Here is a 16,655-nt window from a genome sequence, read left to right on the forward strand (position 1 = left end):
AAGTGAACAGTAATAATTTGAGTTATTCAGCCAGAAATAGAGAAAAACGGTTCATTTCTCAAAGTCATATTTTCACCACATTATTAATTTGTTATGGAAGTTGTCATTTCAAATAAAATATTTTCATTAGCAAGCGTGATCTTTAGTTTACAAACTAAATATTTATCTTTGAACTGAATCTATGACTTAAAACAAACTAAATACTTCGCTCTAGTTAGCCAAAACTAAATATTTAAGTATAAACTAAACACAAAACTACATATTTAAATACAAAATATAGTCTTATATTTAAATTAAATATTTAAATCTTTAGCTTACAAATTAAATAATTAGCTCCAAAATAAACAGTTAGCTAAAAATTTAAATATTTTGTTTAAAACTAAATATTTAAACATTTAGTTTTATATTTAAATATAAATCATACATTTAAATATATAATCCAAATAGTACAATAAATGCTTAATTAGCAAACTAAATATTTAACTCTGAACTAAAGCTAGTTGGAAAGCTAAATATTTAGCTTCGAAATAAATATTTAACTCCAAATTAAATAGCTGTCTTGCAAGATTTATTTTATTTTGTAAACTGAGTATTTAGCTTTAAACCAAAGTTACGTTTGCTGGCTAAATATTTAAATATATAAACCGATTTAAGAGAAAAAGCACATAGAAACAGGAGAAGTGTGTTTGATTCTGTGATATTTTTATTGTTTTGGCTTCATCTGAGTTAACACCACAGCTTCCAGTCGAAGGCGGAGAATCTGCCTCCTTTCCTGCGGAAACTTTTGCGATGGGCTTTAATCAGCATAATCCAGTCCTTGAGTAGAGATCTGTGCCTGAGAGAAGAAGACGGCGCCGGGTGGTGAGGACGAGGAGGAGCCGCGGCTTTCTGCTGGACGTCCTGCATGAAGATTCATTTCTTCTTGTCGGCCTTCTGGGCAGACTTGGTGACCTTTCCGCCGGACGGAGCCTTCTTCTCCACCGTCTTGATGACGCCCACGGCCACCGTCTGCCTCATGTCGCGGACGGCGAAGCGACCTGAGAGGGAAAGGAAACGTCACCAGTGATGTGTGGATTGATACTGAGCTTTCGATTCTCAAGTCCAGGGATCAATACTTTCAATATCCAGTCATCTGAGATAATGAATCTTAACAAAAACATGTTAGAAAGTAACACAATTATTTAGATCTTTTCTGAAGGAGACGGGTTGAAGGGAACTACTTTTTCTTCCGCCTGGTGGTGACTGCGTAGGAACGTAACGCCCAAGCAAGACGAGCTGCTGCTGACACACTACACTGCAAAAACACAAAATCTAACCAACTACTGCTGGTCCAGTTTCCAGTGTAAATATCTTAGTACACTTTAAATAAGACAAAACTAACTTACAAATAACTTCTGAACAAGATATAGGAGCTTTTTTTAAAGTAAGTAATTATTTAATATTGGTGAAAAGTATTGGTGGCAGATTATCTAACTTATAACAAGGAAAATAAATTATTGTTATACGTAAAATTATCTGCCAGTGGACCTGTAATATCGGCCGAAAGGTGAAACTATATTTACATAGTGTTGGTAAATATTGGCAACAAAACAGAAATATTAACATCGCATATCGAAATTGGCCCAGACATGTTGGGTTCTTTATGGAACCAAAAGTTGAATTTCTCCACTGGTATCAGATCAGTGTCGCCGATTCCACCTGAATTTTTTTAACATCAGTAAAGTGACTTCACCAGTTTATGTGTCTGGAAACGTAAACAACGCGACCCCTGACTCACCCAGTGGGGGGTACTGGGAGAAGCTCTCGACACACATGGGTTTCCCAGGCACCATGGTGATGATGGCGGCGTCGCCGGACTTCAGGGCCTTGGGGTTGTCCTCCAGCTTCTTGCCGGAGCGACGGTCGATCTTCTCCTTCAGCTCGCTGAACTTGCAGGCGATGTGAGCGGTGTGGCAGTCCAGAACCGGGGCGTAGCCCTGGGCGATCTGGCCCGGGTGGTTCAGGATGATGACCTGCAAGAGGAGCGACTCGTCAGCTAAAGAAACAAACACCGACCTCCTAAATGAGCGAATCACTCAGTGTCAGAGTGATTCCCTCTGTGAGCCAAAAGTCCACCTACAGTTTTATATTATTGTTGTTATTGTTTATTTTCATTTTGGTCTCTAAATATTAAATGAGTGATAATTTGATCAGTTACTCAGTACTTGAGTCGACTTTTTACCAAATAGTTTTTTATTTAACAACCAAGCAGAGTGGCTGCATCTGATCCAGATAGAACAGTGGTGTCAAACTCATTTTTATTTTGGGCCGAATCAAAAATCTGAATGTTCTTAAAGGGCCGGTTGCACCAGAATCTATTGATAAAACCAATAAAACTGTTAAAATATTAATAAATAGCTGTTACTCCTGGATTTCTGATTATTTTAGTGTTTATTTTTGCAATCAAAATGACAGATTTTGTGGTGAATATTAAGAAATATTTGTAATTGTTATTTTTTTTTACAGTATTTACGTTAAATGTGATTCTGTCACTCGCTGTATCAGTAACGGATTCAATGTTTTTGACCAATTTTGAAAAAATTAGCAGTAAAATCAGGACAAAAATGTGGACATTTTTTGATTTTGTGTGATTTTTGCAGATTTATGAAAAACTGGACTGACCTATTGATGTAATTTGGAGTCCAGAGGGCCACATAAAAAGCTACGGCGGGCCAGATTTGGCCCCCGGGCCTTGAGTTTGACACCTGTGAGATAGAAGGTTCTGGTTCTGCTTTGCGTCAGTAAACGGGTTCTGCGGCTCACCTGAGCGGTGAAGTTCTCCGCAGCCTGAGGCGGGTCGTTCTTGCTGTCTCCAGCCACGTTGCCGCGGCGGATCTCCTTGACGGAGACGTTCTTGACGTTGAAGCCGACGTTGTCGCCGGGCAGAGCTTCGGGCAGAGACTCGTGGTGCATCTCCACGGACTTCACCTCAGTGGTCAGGTTGGGGGGGGCGAAGGTGACGACCATGCCGGGCTTCAGGATGCCGGTCTCAACGCGGCCCACGGGAACGGTTCCGATACCTGAGAGAGGAAAGTCACTGGGTGTGAGCTGTGTGCTTCAGGTTAGAAAACCCTCAAAATCTACAAAAATGGCTGAAAATGTTATTTTATCTTGACGTTATGGGCTGTTCATTATGTTTAGAATAATAATGGAACAGGGCGTGAATACTTTCTGACATATTATAGACACATATATACAGTGGTGAATATACTAACTAAAAAGTTAGTTGCACTATATGACCCTAAAGTGCTAATCATAAACATTAGTTTCGCTATCGCTAAGGCATTACACCAACAAGGTGTTTAGCTGAAGTTAAAGTTAGCGAAAGCGCTAAACAAAAACCATTAGCTCTGTTATTAGCGCGTTAGCTGCACCAGTTTTACTCACCGCCGATCTTGTAGACGTCCTGCAGCGGCAGCCGGAGCGGCTTGTCGGTGGGACGGGAAGGTGGCAGGATGGAGTCCAGGGCCTCCAGCAGGGTCACACCTGTAGCTCCGCCCTCTTTACGCTCGATCTTCCAACCTTTGAACCAGCTCATCTACAAGTAGAAAAAAAGGATTTGGTTCACATGATCGCAATGAGAATTAGTCTGATTTTGGACTCTGCGTCTCACCTTGTCGCTGGCCTCCAGCATGTTGTCTCCATGCCAACCAGAGATGGGGACGAAGGCGACGGTGGCGGGGTTGTAGCCGATCTTCTTGATGTAGGCGCTCACTTCCTTGGTGATCTCCTCGAATCTCTTCTGGCTGTAAGGGGGCTCAGTGGAGTCCATCTTGTTGACGCCGACGATGAGCTGCTTCACGCCCAGAGTGTAGGCCAGCAGGGCGTGCTCACGGGTCTGCCCGTTCTTGGAGATACCAGCCTCAAACTCACCGACACCAGCAGCAACGATCAGGACGGCGCAGTCAGCCTGGAAAGTTACAGTCACTCAATATGCCAAACAGCCGAAGCGACAGACAACACAGAACAGACTCCGCATGCATGGACGTGCCATACGGCGGCCATCTTGGACTCAGTGTTATCTGTTTGGCGGCGCAACGAATCATAGCTCGCTGAACACTAAACTGATTTTCACTCCTTTTGTTGCAGCAAACCTTATTCACACAGCAGCTACCATGGCTGCATGAATTGGATTAGTATTTGATTCCGTATATTTAGATATTTTAGTGGGGTTAACAGTGACAGAATAGAAAAATACAAGTAGAATATTCTAATTTGAAGTATGATAATTAATTTTCAAAGACCATTCATTCTCTCAAATATTTATATTGTGTGTTTATAAAGTAATATTTACCTGTATATAATACAAATGTATTGTACCGAAGCATGTGAGCCATCAGAGGTGTCTTACTTTTGATTATATATATATATATAAAATAAAAAAAATCCCTTCTCACCCTCCGCGGGTGGTCTGTTTCATCCTCTGAGCTCGGGTCCTCTACCAGAGGCCTGGGAGCTTCAGGTATCTCCTCCAGTATCTTGCATGTTCCTAGAACTGCACATTTCTGGACTGAGATGTCTGATGTTGTTCCTGGGATCTGTTTAAGCCACTGCTCCAGTTTGGGGGTGACTGTCTGCCCCGAGGGCCCCGATGACCACAGGCACCACTGTGGTCTTCACCTTCCAGGTCTTTTCCAGTTCCTCCCTGAGGCCCTGGTATTTCTCCAATTTCTCATGCTCCTTTTTCCTGATGTTGTAGTCACTTGGTATTGCTACATCCACCACAACGGCTTTCCTCTGTTCTTTATCCACCACCACAATATCCGGTTGGTTCTCCATTACCATCTTGTCTGTCTGGATCTGGAAGTCCCACAGGATCTTAGCTCGGTCGTTTTCCACCACTTTGGGGTGTTTCCCACTTTGATCTCGGGGCTTCCAGTCCATATTCTGCACAGATGTTCCTGTACACTATGCCTGCCACTTGGTTATGTCGTTCCATGTACGCTTTCCCTGCCAGCATCTTGCACCCTGCTATTATGTGCTGGACTGTCTCAGGGGCCTCCTTGCACAACCTTATATATATATATATATATATATATATATATATATATATATATATATTTTTTTTTTTTTTTTTTTTTTTTGTCTGTGAGATAATCTAAATCAAATTTATATAACTAAAATAACTTTTTAAGATTTGCTAAATCCCATCAAAGTTGTGGCTGAACCCCAGTATTACACCAAATAATATAGCTAATATTAGTTAGCATTTAGTTGGTGGAAATAAATACAGTACAGTAATATTACATTCACAAAATATAAACAACAATATGTTCGTTTTATCTGTGAAAAGTTATTCCCTAATCCCTGGTGCCAATAGTCCGTTGATTTAAACTAAAATGTCCAGCAGTGCTGCAGCATCTTCTACTGTTTTGGTTTAGCCAAATAGGCAGGACGACCTCACCAAGATGGCGGCTGTACTTCCTGCACCCGGGCTGTCTACTCTTCAGTATGTCTCAGCATGAAGCCAGTGGGTTTTACCTGGGAGGTACCAGTGATCATGTTCTTGATGAAGTCCCTGTGTCCAGGAGCATCAATGATGGTCACGTAGTACTTGCCGGTCTCAAACTTCCACAGAGCGATGTCGATGGTGATGCCGCGCTCACGCTCGGCCTTCAGTTTGTCCAACACCCAGGCGTACTTGAAGGAGCCTTTTCCCATCTGAGAACAGAACATCCCTTTAATGCAGCGTTTCTCAAACTTTAACCCATTTAACAATGAGAACGGTGATGCTGTTTTGTAAATCAGACGTTTTGAGTTATTTAAAGATTCTGAAAGTATGGATTGTTCTCAAACACCTGGCAATCAACAAACAAAGCAGTTATTTACTGCAAGTGCTGTGTGCATTAGCATTTCTGGGCTCTTAAAAACAGAGAAACATAATAAAAGAAAAATGGACTTGAGTTGTTTTGGCAGAAAGGAAAATCCTCTCCTGCAACGTAAAATATCAAAATAATCCACCCATTTCTATCAACTGTTTTTATCTAACTATCTAACATTTCATATTACTTAAGCCAAAAGTACTTTGTAGTAAAAATACTCCAAGAAGTAAAGATTTTTCCAAAACCTAATGTAAGTAACAGGTCAGCTCCCACCCCTAAAAACTTTAAGTCTCATTTTGAAGTTTAATGCGTTAAATCTTGGGCGCATTTTCATGACGGGCCGTTGTAGATAGACAAAAAAAGGGAATAATACATTTTTGTTCTATAAACGCTCTGATGGTTCAAAAAAAAAAAAAAAACAGTCTGAAAAGTCAAGCATTTACTGGAAAAACTCAGAAATTTTGAGAATAATCTCAGAATTTTTATTTTTTAAACTTTGAAACAAAAAAGTGTGAAAAGTTGAAAATTTGTTAGAAAAAACTTTTTTTTTTTTTTTTTATTAATCTCAGAAAAATTGGAAATTTCAGTTTTAAAAGTCAAAAATTTTCAGCTCTTGGAAAATAAATCTGCTTTTGAATCTCTGAAATTTCCATGTTTTGTCTAAAAACATTTACTGTGTTCATTCTAGCACATTTCTGACTTTTGGAGCTCAGAAACCACCTTTTTTAAAACTAAAAACAATCAGAGATGAATATCAAAATTTCTGGGGTTTTTTCCCCCTAGCAAATTTCTGACATTTTGAGCTCAGAAATGTGCTTGTTTTTTCTAAAAAAAGAGCTTTTAGTGGAAATTTACTGCTCCCTTTTCTTTTCTTACCCACAGTGGCCCTAAAACGTCATCACATATATTTATTTGCAAGTGAACAAAATGCATTTTTCTAATATTAAACGTTCTTGTGAGAATTTAACTTTATATATTTAGCCCATCTTAGTTGCAGTACACATTTCAGACACTAGATGGCAGCCTCCACCACAGAAGGTTGCTCCGCCACAGTGATAAGAATCCGAACAGAACCGAGTGCTGCTGCTGGAACCGACCTCGGCCGCCTCCTTCTCGAACTTCTCGATGGTTCTCTTGTCGATGCCGCCGCATTTGTAGATGAGGTGGCCGGTGGTGGTGGACTTGCCGGAGTCGACGTGGCCGATGACCACGATGTTGATGTGGATCTTTTCCTTTCCCATTTTACTCACCGGCTGCAAATGAACGAGGAGCAGCTTTAACATTTTTCAGACTTTTAAGTTCAAATTTTCCCTAAAAGCAGCGGCCATTTAATAATTCATTCAAAATTAAAACTATTTCAATGACCAGTTACTCATTTTTCAAAGAGTTTTACAAACTTAAAAGGGTTTTGCAGCTGAGCAACATGTATTACGTCATAGAGGACTTTTCTGTAATAAATATTAGCTTTATTAAGACAACTAAAGCAGGCCGTTTTAACATAAATCGCCCTTACCACGCTTATCTTTGAAATTGGTGTATGATTAGACTTTTTCTCTATATATTTTTGATTGGAAAAATACCTGTTTGAAATATCTTATTCTGTCTAGAATAAATTGCAGATTTACAGTCCAAGATATCCACAACATGTCAGGTAAATGTCTACAAAAGGCTTCAAATCTCTTTTATTCTGGCTAGTCATTTCAAAGATATGACACCATAATTCAAGGCCTTTTTTAGATATATAAACTCTTTCAAGTTACACTGCTGGTATTTGTCAAAATGTAAATTTTGAAAACCATTTTAAGCTTTATTTCAGACATCTTGAACATTGTGACTTGTCAGAATGATATTACTGTATTAAGTATTTTGACTGGAAAAAAATAGTGTAGCATTTTGAAATGTGAAGGGCTTTTGAGAAGGTCCCATTTTCAGCTTGGGAATAGTTTTAGTTTCTATGCTTGACAGCCATTGTGAACTGAAAATTACCGTTCAGGACAGTCAAAACAAGTTATGTGAAATGCATTTATCCAGTTGGAACCAATTTTATGTTAAAACGTCATGCCATAACCAGCCATTCTAGGGGGGGAAACGTGCTCGTTCCCGACACCGGAAAGTGACGCACCACGTGCTGTATTAGCGCCGGTCTCCGGCCTCCATGTTGCGCACAGCCCGCCGCCATGTTGTGTAATGTGAACGCGCGCCATTAGGCGTGTTCATGAACATAAAGACATTTCTCCCCTTCAGTCTACATTAAAAACTGATTCAGTCTTTTCTATGCTGATGGAAGAGCTTTAAATTCCCAGAACGAATCAAGTTTTCCTCCAAAACGAAGCACCTCCTAAACCATCCTGTCAAAGTTGATTTAAACTCCCACTTAACTTTAAGCCTCATTTTCACTCCAGCATGCAGTTAAAAACAGACTTTCACCAACCTTAGCCCAGCAACCAAAAGGTCCGAGTTAAAGAAGAGACAAAAAAAGGACCGAACCCGACCAGAGTTGAGCTTTTATACTGAACATGGAGGGAGGGCTGCGCTGCTTCTTGGTTGGTTCCTTCTCCCAAACCAAGGGGTGCCATTGGCTGGAAAGATGACGCGTCTCAGTGGACAGCATGGTCAGGAACAGCTGCACCCCACTTCAGACTTGACCATCCACCCCCAGCTAAAGGATGCCAGACAAGCCAATTGCAATTTTTTCAGAAACATTTATTTATTAGTTACCAGCAGCTTTCTTTCCAATTAATTTGTGGCATTTTTTAACATTGAGATACAGTTCTAAACCATTTCCAACTCAAACTGAACTGAGAAGAGGCACTGTCTTTTGACGTGGGTGACAATGCCAGAGTTCTTTTTTCCTGCGGAAACTTTTACGATGGGTTTTAATCAGCATAAGCCAGTCCTTGAGTAGAGAGCTGTGCCTCGGAGAAGATGACCCAGGGTGGTACGAGGAGATGGGGGAGGGGGCGGCCCGCAGCTGCCGGCACACGTCTTGTTGTTTGATGTCCTGCACGACCATTCATTTCTTCTTCTGGGCCTTCTCTGCAGCCTTGGTTGTCTTTCCGGAGACTTCCTTGGTGTCAACGGCCTTGATGACGCCGACAGCCACAGTCTGCCTCATGTCACGCACGGCGAAACGACCTGGAACGCAGGTTAGGTTGTGTTAGACAATACTGCAATATACCAATACTACATTAGCTGTAGAACCGGACAGAAGTCAGAGGCAGGCTCTTACCAAGGGGAGGGTAGTTGGAGAAGGGCTCCACCACCATGGGCTTCTGGGGGATCAGCTTGACGATGGCGGCGTCACCAGATTTGACGAACTTGGGGTTGTCCTCAAGCTTCTTGCCGGAACGACGGTCGATCTTCTCAATCAGCTCCTTGAACTTGCAGGCAATGTGAGCGGTGTGGCAGTCCAGAACGGGGGCATAACCCTCGTTGATCTGACCTGGGTGGTTCAGGATGATGACCTGTGGACGAGTCCAGAGTTAGAAACCTACAACACCAAAACAGAGTCTTGTTTATGCATCAGATGAGTAGCACCAACCTGAGCATTGAAGCTATCGGCGGCCTTGGGTGGGTCGTTCTTGCTGTCTCCAGCGACGTATCCACGACGGATTTCCTTGACGGAGACGTTCTTGACATTGAAGCCAACATTGTCACCGGGCACGGCTTCAGTTAGAGACTCGTGGTGCATCTCCACGGATTTCACCTCAGTGGTCAGGTTAGGGGGGGCGAAAGTGACAACCATGCCGGGCTTCAGGACACCAGTCTCAACACGACCGACTGGGACAGTTCCAATGCCTGGGATGAAGGGGGGAAGGACATTTAGACCATCGAATGCAGTGAAGTTCAAATTATGCAAAACAAACTTCGTTTAGGGATTCTTACCGCCAATCTTGTAGACGTCCTGCAGGGGCAGACGAAGGGGCTTGTCTGTGGGACGGGAAGGTGGCAGGATGGCATCCAAGGCGTCCAGGAGAGTGACTCCGTTGGCATTGCCTTCCTTGCGCTCAACCTTCCATCCTTTGAACCAGTTCATCTACAATCACCGACACAAAAGAGTTAGTTTTCTTCTTCAGTAACCCCCAAACAACATTCCCATTTGGTTCCGAGGTCTCACCTTGGTGCTGGCCTCCAGCATGTTGTCTCCGTGCCATCCAGAGATGGGGACGAAGGCAACAGCGGCAGGGTTGTAGCCGATCTTCTTGATGTAGGTGCTCACTTCCTTTTGGATTTCCTCAAAACGGGCTTGGCTGTAAGGGGGCTCAGTGGAGTCCATCTTGTTGACACCAACAATGAGCTGCTTCACACCCAGGGTGAAGGCCAGCAGGGCGTGCTCACGGGTCTGCCCGTTCTTGGAGATACCAGCCTCAAACTCACCAACACCAGCAGCAACGATCAGGACGGCGCAGTCAGCCTGGAAATTTGAGAGTCACTTTAGATTCAAACATTCCAAAATTAAACAAGTCAATCTAATATTGTGGGTTCTTACCTGGGAGGTACCAGTGATCATGTTCTTGATGAAGTCCCTGTGTCCAGGAGCATCAATGATGGTCACGTAGTACTTGCCGGTCTCAAACTTCCACAGAGCGATGTCGATGGTGATACCACGCTCACGCTCGGCCTTCAGTTTATCCAACACCCAGGCGTACTTGAAGGAGCCTTTTCCCATCTTACAAAAAAAGAAAAGTTGTGGTTTAACTTCAATTTTTGAGTAAATATTTGTCAGGGAAATTAAAATGCATTTAAAGGATTTAAGAAAACTTAATCCTTTAAAATACAGGTAAATTACTCGACCCATTATGGCATCAATAAGTTATGCGAAGTGTTATTTTTGCCTTGTTTAAATATTTAGGCTATATAAATAAAAACTATCTGAGCTGAATGGTAGCAGACAACTTTTCTAAATTCATCTCCAGGTAATCATTCAATTTGTATACAGTTGACATCTTGTAAATGTTTATGCAAGAGTACTTAACCATACATATACATTTTACTTTAGCTTCATTATTTTTAAGCTCTATTGGTACAGTATTAATTGATTCTGAACTATTTAAATACATTTTTAAACACTTGATAAATTAAAAATTTAAAGGTCATTCAGCTCATCTAACTGAAACCGTTTCACTGTTTATGCATGTAGGTTTTTAAAGAAGGGTTCTGAACTTCCACTAAAAATGCGTTTTTAAATGTTAAATTTGAACTGGAGCACTTTTGTATTTATAAATTCTAAGTTTCAGATCCATAATCTCCAGTTTCCGTTAAATGGTCTGCGGCCTACTCTGGATAAAATGCACAGTCACCACTAGCAGTTGCCGCCGGGAGGCCCCACCCCGCGTGCGCGCACACAGCTACATCTACACCCCTCGTGCCGGGCAGTTGGGCATGCCGACGCCGCCATCTTGGACGTGTCTAAGACGTCCTTAAAAGTTGGATTAAAATAAAATAAAAGCCTCTCTCACCTCAGCGGCTTCCTTCTCGAACTTCTCGATGGTTCTCTTGTCGATTCCTCCGCATTTGTAGATCAGGTGGCCGGTGGAGGTGGACTTGCCGGAGTCGACATGGCCAATGACCACGATGTTGATGTGGAGCTTTTCCTTTCCCATTGTCTTAGTTTCTGTTTAAAAGAAGCAAAAACCACATTAGCCATTTTAGCTTAAAGCGTTTAATACGGAAGCTAAGAGCTAAATGAGCCAACAGAGGCGTCGGTCGAAGCAAAACAGGCTTAAGCCGGTTTTAATCGGTCATTACTCAAGCGTATGTACTGTTATTAAAGTCTTTAAATCGGGTCAACATGAGAAATTTCGCGTTCAAAGCCCGCATTTCTACATTACGTTGATATTTTTCTTTAGCTGACTGCTTTGCTAAAAGGCGGAGGCTGCTAGGCCGCAGCGGGCCCCAGGCCAGCCTGAGACACGTGTTACTGCCTGGGCCACGTCGGATAAAGTTACAAAGACCTCCAAATATCCAGAGTCCATCCTGGTCCAGACACCCACACCTGTTCCTGGGAAACCCGTCCAGTTGTTCCCTGGAGGAGAGCGACCAGATGCCAACGAAGCATCCTCGGATGTGGGGTTTTCTCTGCCTCCTTTGTTCATTTTCTCTACATACTCTCCATTTTTAGCGCATTTTCTAATCCTAAACTATTGAACTCCACAAAAACAAAAATCCTTCCTCTCACATTTAACGCGGTTAAACATTTTCCATACGTTTAACATCCAATTTAAGTGAAAAACTTAACGGGTTACATAACAGTAAACGTAAAGTTCCGATATACTTAAGTTAGGAATAAACCGAAGACGTTTTCTCATTAGCGGGTAAAACACTGCATCGAGGCCTGCGCCGTGATTTCTGGTAAATGAATGAATCAGAGCTTAACTCACCGGTGTTTCTGGGTTTTCACGGCCAAAGCTGCTGCCCCTTAGCCAGGTAACAGAAAGAGGAAGACTGGAGTCGGACTGGGAGGTTTTATACTGCAGGGAGGCGGCCTGGAGGTTCCGTCATCCTCCCTCCGCGCAAAACTCCGCAAATCACGCGCATTCCTGTAAAAAACGTCACCACGCCAGCCGGATGCAGACTAAAACACGCATGGCGGTGTTTCCTCAGCTGGCATAGGAGTTCACACACAAAACAACACATCCACTTTACTCCTGACACGTAAAGATGAAAGTATGCGGTTAAAATATATCCACGCTTTCAGTATAAACAATATAAGCAGCATTTTTTTTATCTATATATTTTTAAATATCTACTAAAAAAAACAAAAAGCTGTAATCAATTTTTAGAAAATGACTAATAACAACCCATATAACTGTCAAATACTGATATGTCAATTTTGCTTGAAAATAGAACATGTTTTATATAAAGTTACACAAAGACGAAAAATGCATGTTTTTTCTTTTTAAAAAAGCATAAAAGTATTGATTTGTGTTTTGGAGGAAGCCCAAAGCTAATGGGGCAATATTTTATAAATTAAGTACAGAAAACATTTGTTTATTAAGTTTATTTTAAAAATAAATTTGTTGTTTTTTTTGTCCTGCAGGGACTCAGAACTGTTGGGAATAATTATCATCATGAGTCAGATATAAAAGTTGACTTGCTTTAAGTGCAACATTTCATATTTAACAGCTTTCAGACTGATTTACACCACACATCCCCCACTGGTATCACCGGGAGGAATGATTGAACCATCAGATTAATTCAGAGGACAGAGATTTGCATTCAAACAGTCTGAGAGGGAACAGAGTGTAAAAAGTGTTATTGTTCTTCAGTAAGAGCCAGCAGATGCATATTCAAGGTCTGATTGAATTAAAAGTGACTCTGCAGGAGGGAAGCTGGGCTGAAACCTGGACTGAACTCATCAGCATGCAAACCAGTTTAACTCTATCACTGCTGCTTTCAGCCCATTGAAGATCAAGTCCAGACAGGCTGCACTTGGGTGCACCAAACCTGTCAGGCTGGAAAGCTGAAAGGAAACGTAAGGAGTGACACCGCTAATCATGAGAACAAAACATTTCCGCCACGTTGAGCAACAGTCTTTTAAAATATAAAAATGCAGCCTGGCCTGATTCAGCAGGTTCTCCTGCTCTGTTCGCAGCAAACTAAAATAAACCTCCTGAACAAAACAGTCCAGCACCCAGAGGGCCAGGAAGGGGTTTCAGGCGGTAGCAGGAGCATCCAACAGTCATTCAGAACAATCTTTGTTCTAACTTTACAGGGTTTTCAGGTTGAAATGTTGTTTTTTACCATTATTGAACTTTGAATACTTGAAACTCATCTTAAAATCAGAATCAGGAAATGTTTCAGATATTCAAACATGTTTTAACATTAACCTGAGTAAAAACAAAAAAGCAGTTTTATTTACAGATGAAAGTTTTCTACGCAAAGAAAGGAATCCTCCACCTCCTGTTAACCGAACACAATAAAAATATTCTTTATTGTCCCATAGGGAGGAAATTCAGGTGTAGCTGTAAAGTAAATTACCTTGAGAAACAATGAGACTTAGTTAAATATATATAAACAGGCTTTAAATGCTGAAAAATGATCAAATGTTAAAGCCATACATGTCATGGATGAGATACAGAGTTACATTCACCGTCCAGCGCTCGGCGTCACTGAGCTCACCTTCTGGATGGAACCAGGTGAGGCAAAGACTGGAGAGTTTAGCTTTTAGCTGCAGCATGTGCATGTAAGCAGATAAACAATACCGTACAGTACAGTAAGTGCAACATTTTGACATAAAATTGGTGAAATTACTGTAAATAATGTAACCTGATGCAAAAGAATCAGGTTTCATGTCAGGATAGTTGTCAAAAATGTGTCCTCAGTTCAACGCTGGTAAAACGTTGTTAAAGGGTTAATAGAGGAGTCAAGTTGTGACGACTTCCTGAAGGCGGAGCTCCAGAAAAAGCAGGAGCTTCTTAAAGAGACAAGCGCGCAATTTCAAGGCGTCAAGTCAAAAAAAAATTTAAGTTATATTTGATCATAGGCGGTCCTATGATGGGGTCTCATGCCTCCCCTCTCAATATGCTGCCCTGGGTGGTTGCCCATGTTGCACATAGCAACTGAAGGTAACATCGATATTTGATTATGCTATAAATGTGTGCCTGGAAAGCACATAATCCTGCCCCTTTAAGGTTGAAAAATTACATCATCAGAAATACAAAGTTGTCAGAAGGAAAATGTCAGAAGTTTGTACCAAACTCTGACTGACACCAATAAAAGCCTGTTGAGGCCCAGCAGGGTGGAGCAGGAATCTGGGAGGGTCAGAGTGGAAACACAGCAGCACTTGACCCGGTTTCCCAGCAGAGCGGAGGAACGTTTTATCAGCTACCATGCAAAGGTCTCCCAGCCTTTGCTCCCATGATACACATGATTCACGCTCTGCTGAGGTCACGTTGGGTCACTGATCAGACCTGAACAGGTGTGAGCAGCATGCTTTATGCAAAAATCATAATTATAAATCAGTAATTATGATGGTCAAATTCTAAAAAATAGTTTAATTTTAAGACAAAAAAGTTTTTATTTTTCACATCAGGTCAAAGTTTTAGACAAATATCTAGATTACAACACTGACAACTGACATTAGATGGATTTTACTGTCTTTTGAGCTTTAAACTACCTTTAAATGTAGGTTTAGTCTCATTTGAAGACATTATAAACTCACCTGTTTATTCTGTCATGAACATAAGAAATTAAACAAATTATTTTCTGTCAATAATTGGTGATAAATTGTTCTCTCAGGGTTCTCCCCCCCCCCCAACCCCCACAGCTCAAAACCATCTCTACAGAAGGAATGTATGGATGTTGAGTATTTCCTCTGATTCCTGCCTGATTCTCTCCAGGTGAGGCGTGACCCCGGTGTGATGGCGGCTTCCCATCATGCCAACCTGCAGCCGTGAAAACTCTGCTGCTGTGAAGGAGGAGAACGCCGAGCGATCAGAGCAGAGACACGGAGGCGTTACGGTGTGAAAAGACGCAGCGGCACATCGGGGATGAGTCATGTTGGACGGTCGTCATGGTAACAGGGAGCTGGATTATCAGACTCATCCATTTTCATTTCAGGCTGCACAGCAAAGTCACAAAATCTCACCAAGAGTTTGTGGTCTAGTTTCCAAAGCAAATATCTCAGTGCTTGAAATAAGACGAATCTAAATTAAAAGTAACTTTTCAGCAAGTATAGCATTTTATTTTAAGTCAATAATTCCTTAGTATTGATGAAAACATACTAGTACTACTACTGTCAGATTATTTCTCTTATAAGAGGTTATTTTTCCCACACTGTAAGTGAAATAATCTGCCAGTGGAATAAGAACGTTTTCATCCATATCAATTAATTATGTACTTAAAATAAGCTGCTACATCTTCTTTTTGTCTTTTTTTCAACTGCTAAGATGTTTGAACTAGAAACTAGACCAAAATGTTTCATGTGTTTTTGCAGTTGTTTTTATTTTATTGTGGTTAAAAAAATGCACAAACTGCAACTTTACTGGATACCTCCTTCAAAATTTGCTGAACAATTTCTACAAATACCTGGTGAATCAACAAACTCTATAGTAACGATTGTTTTGAACAGAAAATGTTTCATTTGAACTTGAGCTTAATCATCACTATCTGCAACAACTCTAAAAATGTTAATTAGTATGAGCTACAACAACATTTAGTTCCCCTTTGGGATCAATAAAGTATTTTTGAATTGAATTTTTAATTCAGATAACTGCAAGAAAATGCAAAGCAAAGTTTTGAAGCAACCAACAAAAACAGGATGTTCTTGTAAACAGCTACTGCTGTTTACCTGAGTGGAGACTGGTTCTGGGTTCTGCCAGCGTTCAGAAACCCCGGCGTCATTCCTGTGCAGAGAGCTGCAGCGTCAGCAGCCTGCATGGTGACATGTGCAGAGCTGCAGGGGGGCAGTCGACGCAAATAATGCACATTAGCAACACACTGCAGGAGCCACTTCTCCTCTTTGCCTCAGATTTAACCTTTTACATGTCAAAGCCATGATCTGGATCGTCCTGTAAACAAGAGGAGTGCCACTGTAAAGCTCGACTGTTCGGAGCGTTAATGCCGGTTCTGGTCGGAATCACCTGGACTGAACTCCAGTTAAATGTTTCTTTTCAGCTGTGAATCAAAATGTGTTGAAAAGTTTCATCAAATAAAACACAAGATTCCTAAACTCCAAGTATTTCCACATTTTACTTGAAAAATCACAGCAAAAGATGATTATGGTGTTTCTTTTTTCTCTACTTTCCTTTCAGAGCCTAATTTTTATTTTTACTATTTAGTTATATTTGACTT

At 41.3% G+C, this 16,655-nt stretch overlaps 2 protein-coding genes across 2 annotated transcripts; both read right to left on the minus strand.

Annotated features, from left to right (window-relative positions):
* Positions 1 to 681: 681 nt before the first annotated feature.
* Positions 682 to 8,399, minus strand: eef1a1l2 (eukaryotic translation elongation factor 1 alpha 1, like 2). The gene is made up of 8 exons (XM_081612150.1): positions 8,293 to 8,399; positions 6,959 to 7,114; positions 5,521 to 5,700; positions 3,653 to 3,949; positions 3,427 to 3,577; positions 2,803 to 3,059; positions 1,778 to 2,012; positions 682 to 1,037 (listed from the first exon to the last, which is right to left on the minus strand). The coding sequence occupies exons 2-8, from the start codon at positions 7,100 to 7,102 to the stop codon at positions 913 to 915; spliced, it is 1,389 nt and encodes a 462-aa protein (XP_081468276.1). The 5' UTR covers positions 7,103 to 7,114; positions 8,293 to 8,399; the 3' UTR covers positions 682 to 912.
* A 144-nt stretch (positions 8,400 to 8,543) lies between these two features.
* On the minus strand, positions 8,544 to 12,374 carry LOC103472994 (elongation factor 1-alpha). Its single transcript, XM_008422891.2, has 8 exons — positions 12,242 to 12,374; positions 11,321 to 11,475; positions 10,351 to 10,530; positions 9,979 to 10,275; positions 9,747 to 9,897; positions 9,403 to 9,659; positions 9,091 to 9,325; positions 8,544 to 8,996 (listed from the first exon to the last, which is right to left on the minus strand). The coding sequence occupies exons 2-8, from the start codon at positions 11,462 to 11,464 to the stop codon at positions 8,875 to 8,877; spliced, it is 1,386 nt and encodes a 461-aa protein (XP_008421113.1). The 5' UTR covers positions 11,465 to 11,475; positions 12,242 to 12,374; the 3' UTR covers positions 8,544 to 8,874.
* Between the last annotated feature and the right edge of the window lie 4,281 nt (positions 12,375 to 16,655).

The sequence above is a fragment of the Poecilia reticulata genome, chromosome 11 (assembly GCF_904066995.2).
Source record: "Poecilia reticulata chromosome 11, P_reticulata-male-v2, whole genome shotgun sequence".
Lineage (NCBI taxonomy): Eukaryota > Metazoa > Chordata > Actinopteri > Cyprinodontiformes > Poeciliidae > Poecilia > Poecilia reticulata.

Excerpts from the sequence above, each read along its gene's own strand:
- eef1a1l2 (XM_081612150.1), bottom strand. The coding sequence starts at position 7,102 with ATGGGAAAGGAAAAGATCCACATCAACATCGTGGTCATCGGCCACGTC. Across the intron at positions 3,950-5,520 it reads TGATCACTGGTACCTCCCAG|GCTGACTGCGCCGTCCTGAT; the intron begins GTAAAACCCACT and ends GTAACTTTCCAG. Across the intron at positions 3,060-3,426 it reads GGACGTCTACAAGATCGGCG|GTATCGGAACCGTTCCCGTG; the intron begins GTGAGTAAAACT and ends TTCCTCTCTCAG.
- LOC103472994 (XM_008422891.2), bottom strand. The coding sequence starts at position 11,464 with ATGGGAAAGGAAAAGCTCCACATCAACATCGTGGTCATTGGCCATGTC. Across the intron at positions 10,531-11,320 it reads TCGAGAAGGAAGCCGCTGAG|ATGGGAAAAGGCTCCTTCAA; the intron begins GTGAGAGAGGCT and ends TTTTTTTGTAAG. Across the intron at positions 10,276-10,350 it reads TGATCACTGGTACCTCCCAG|GCTGACTGCGCCGTCCTGAT; the intron begins GTAAGAACCCAC and ends TCAAATTTCCAG.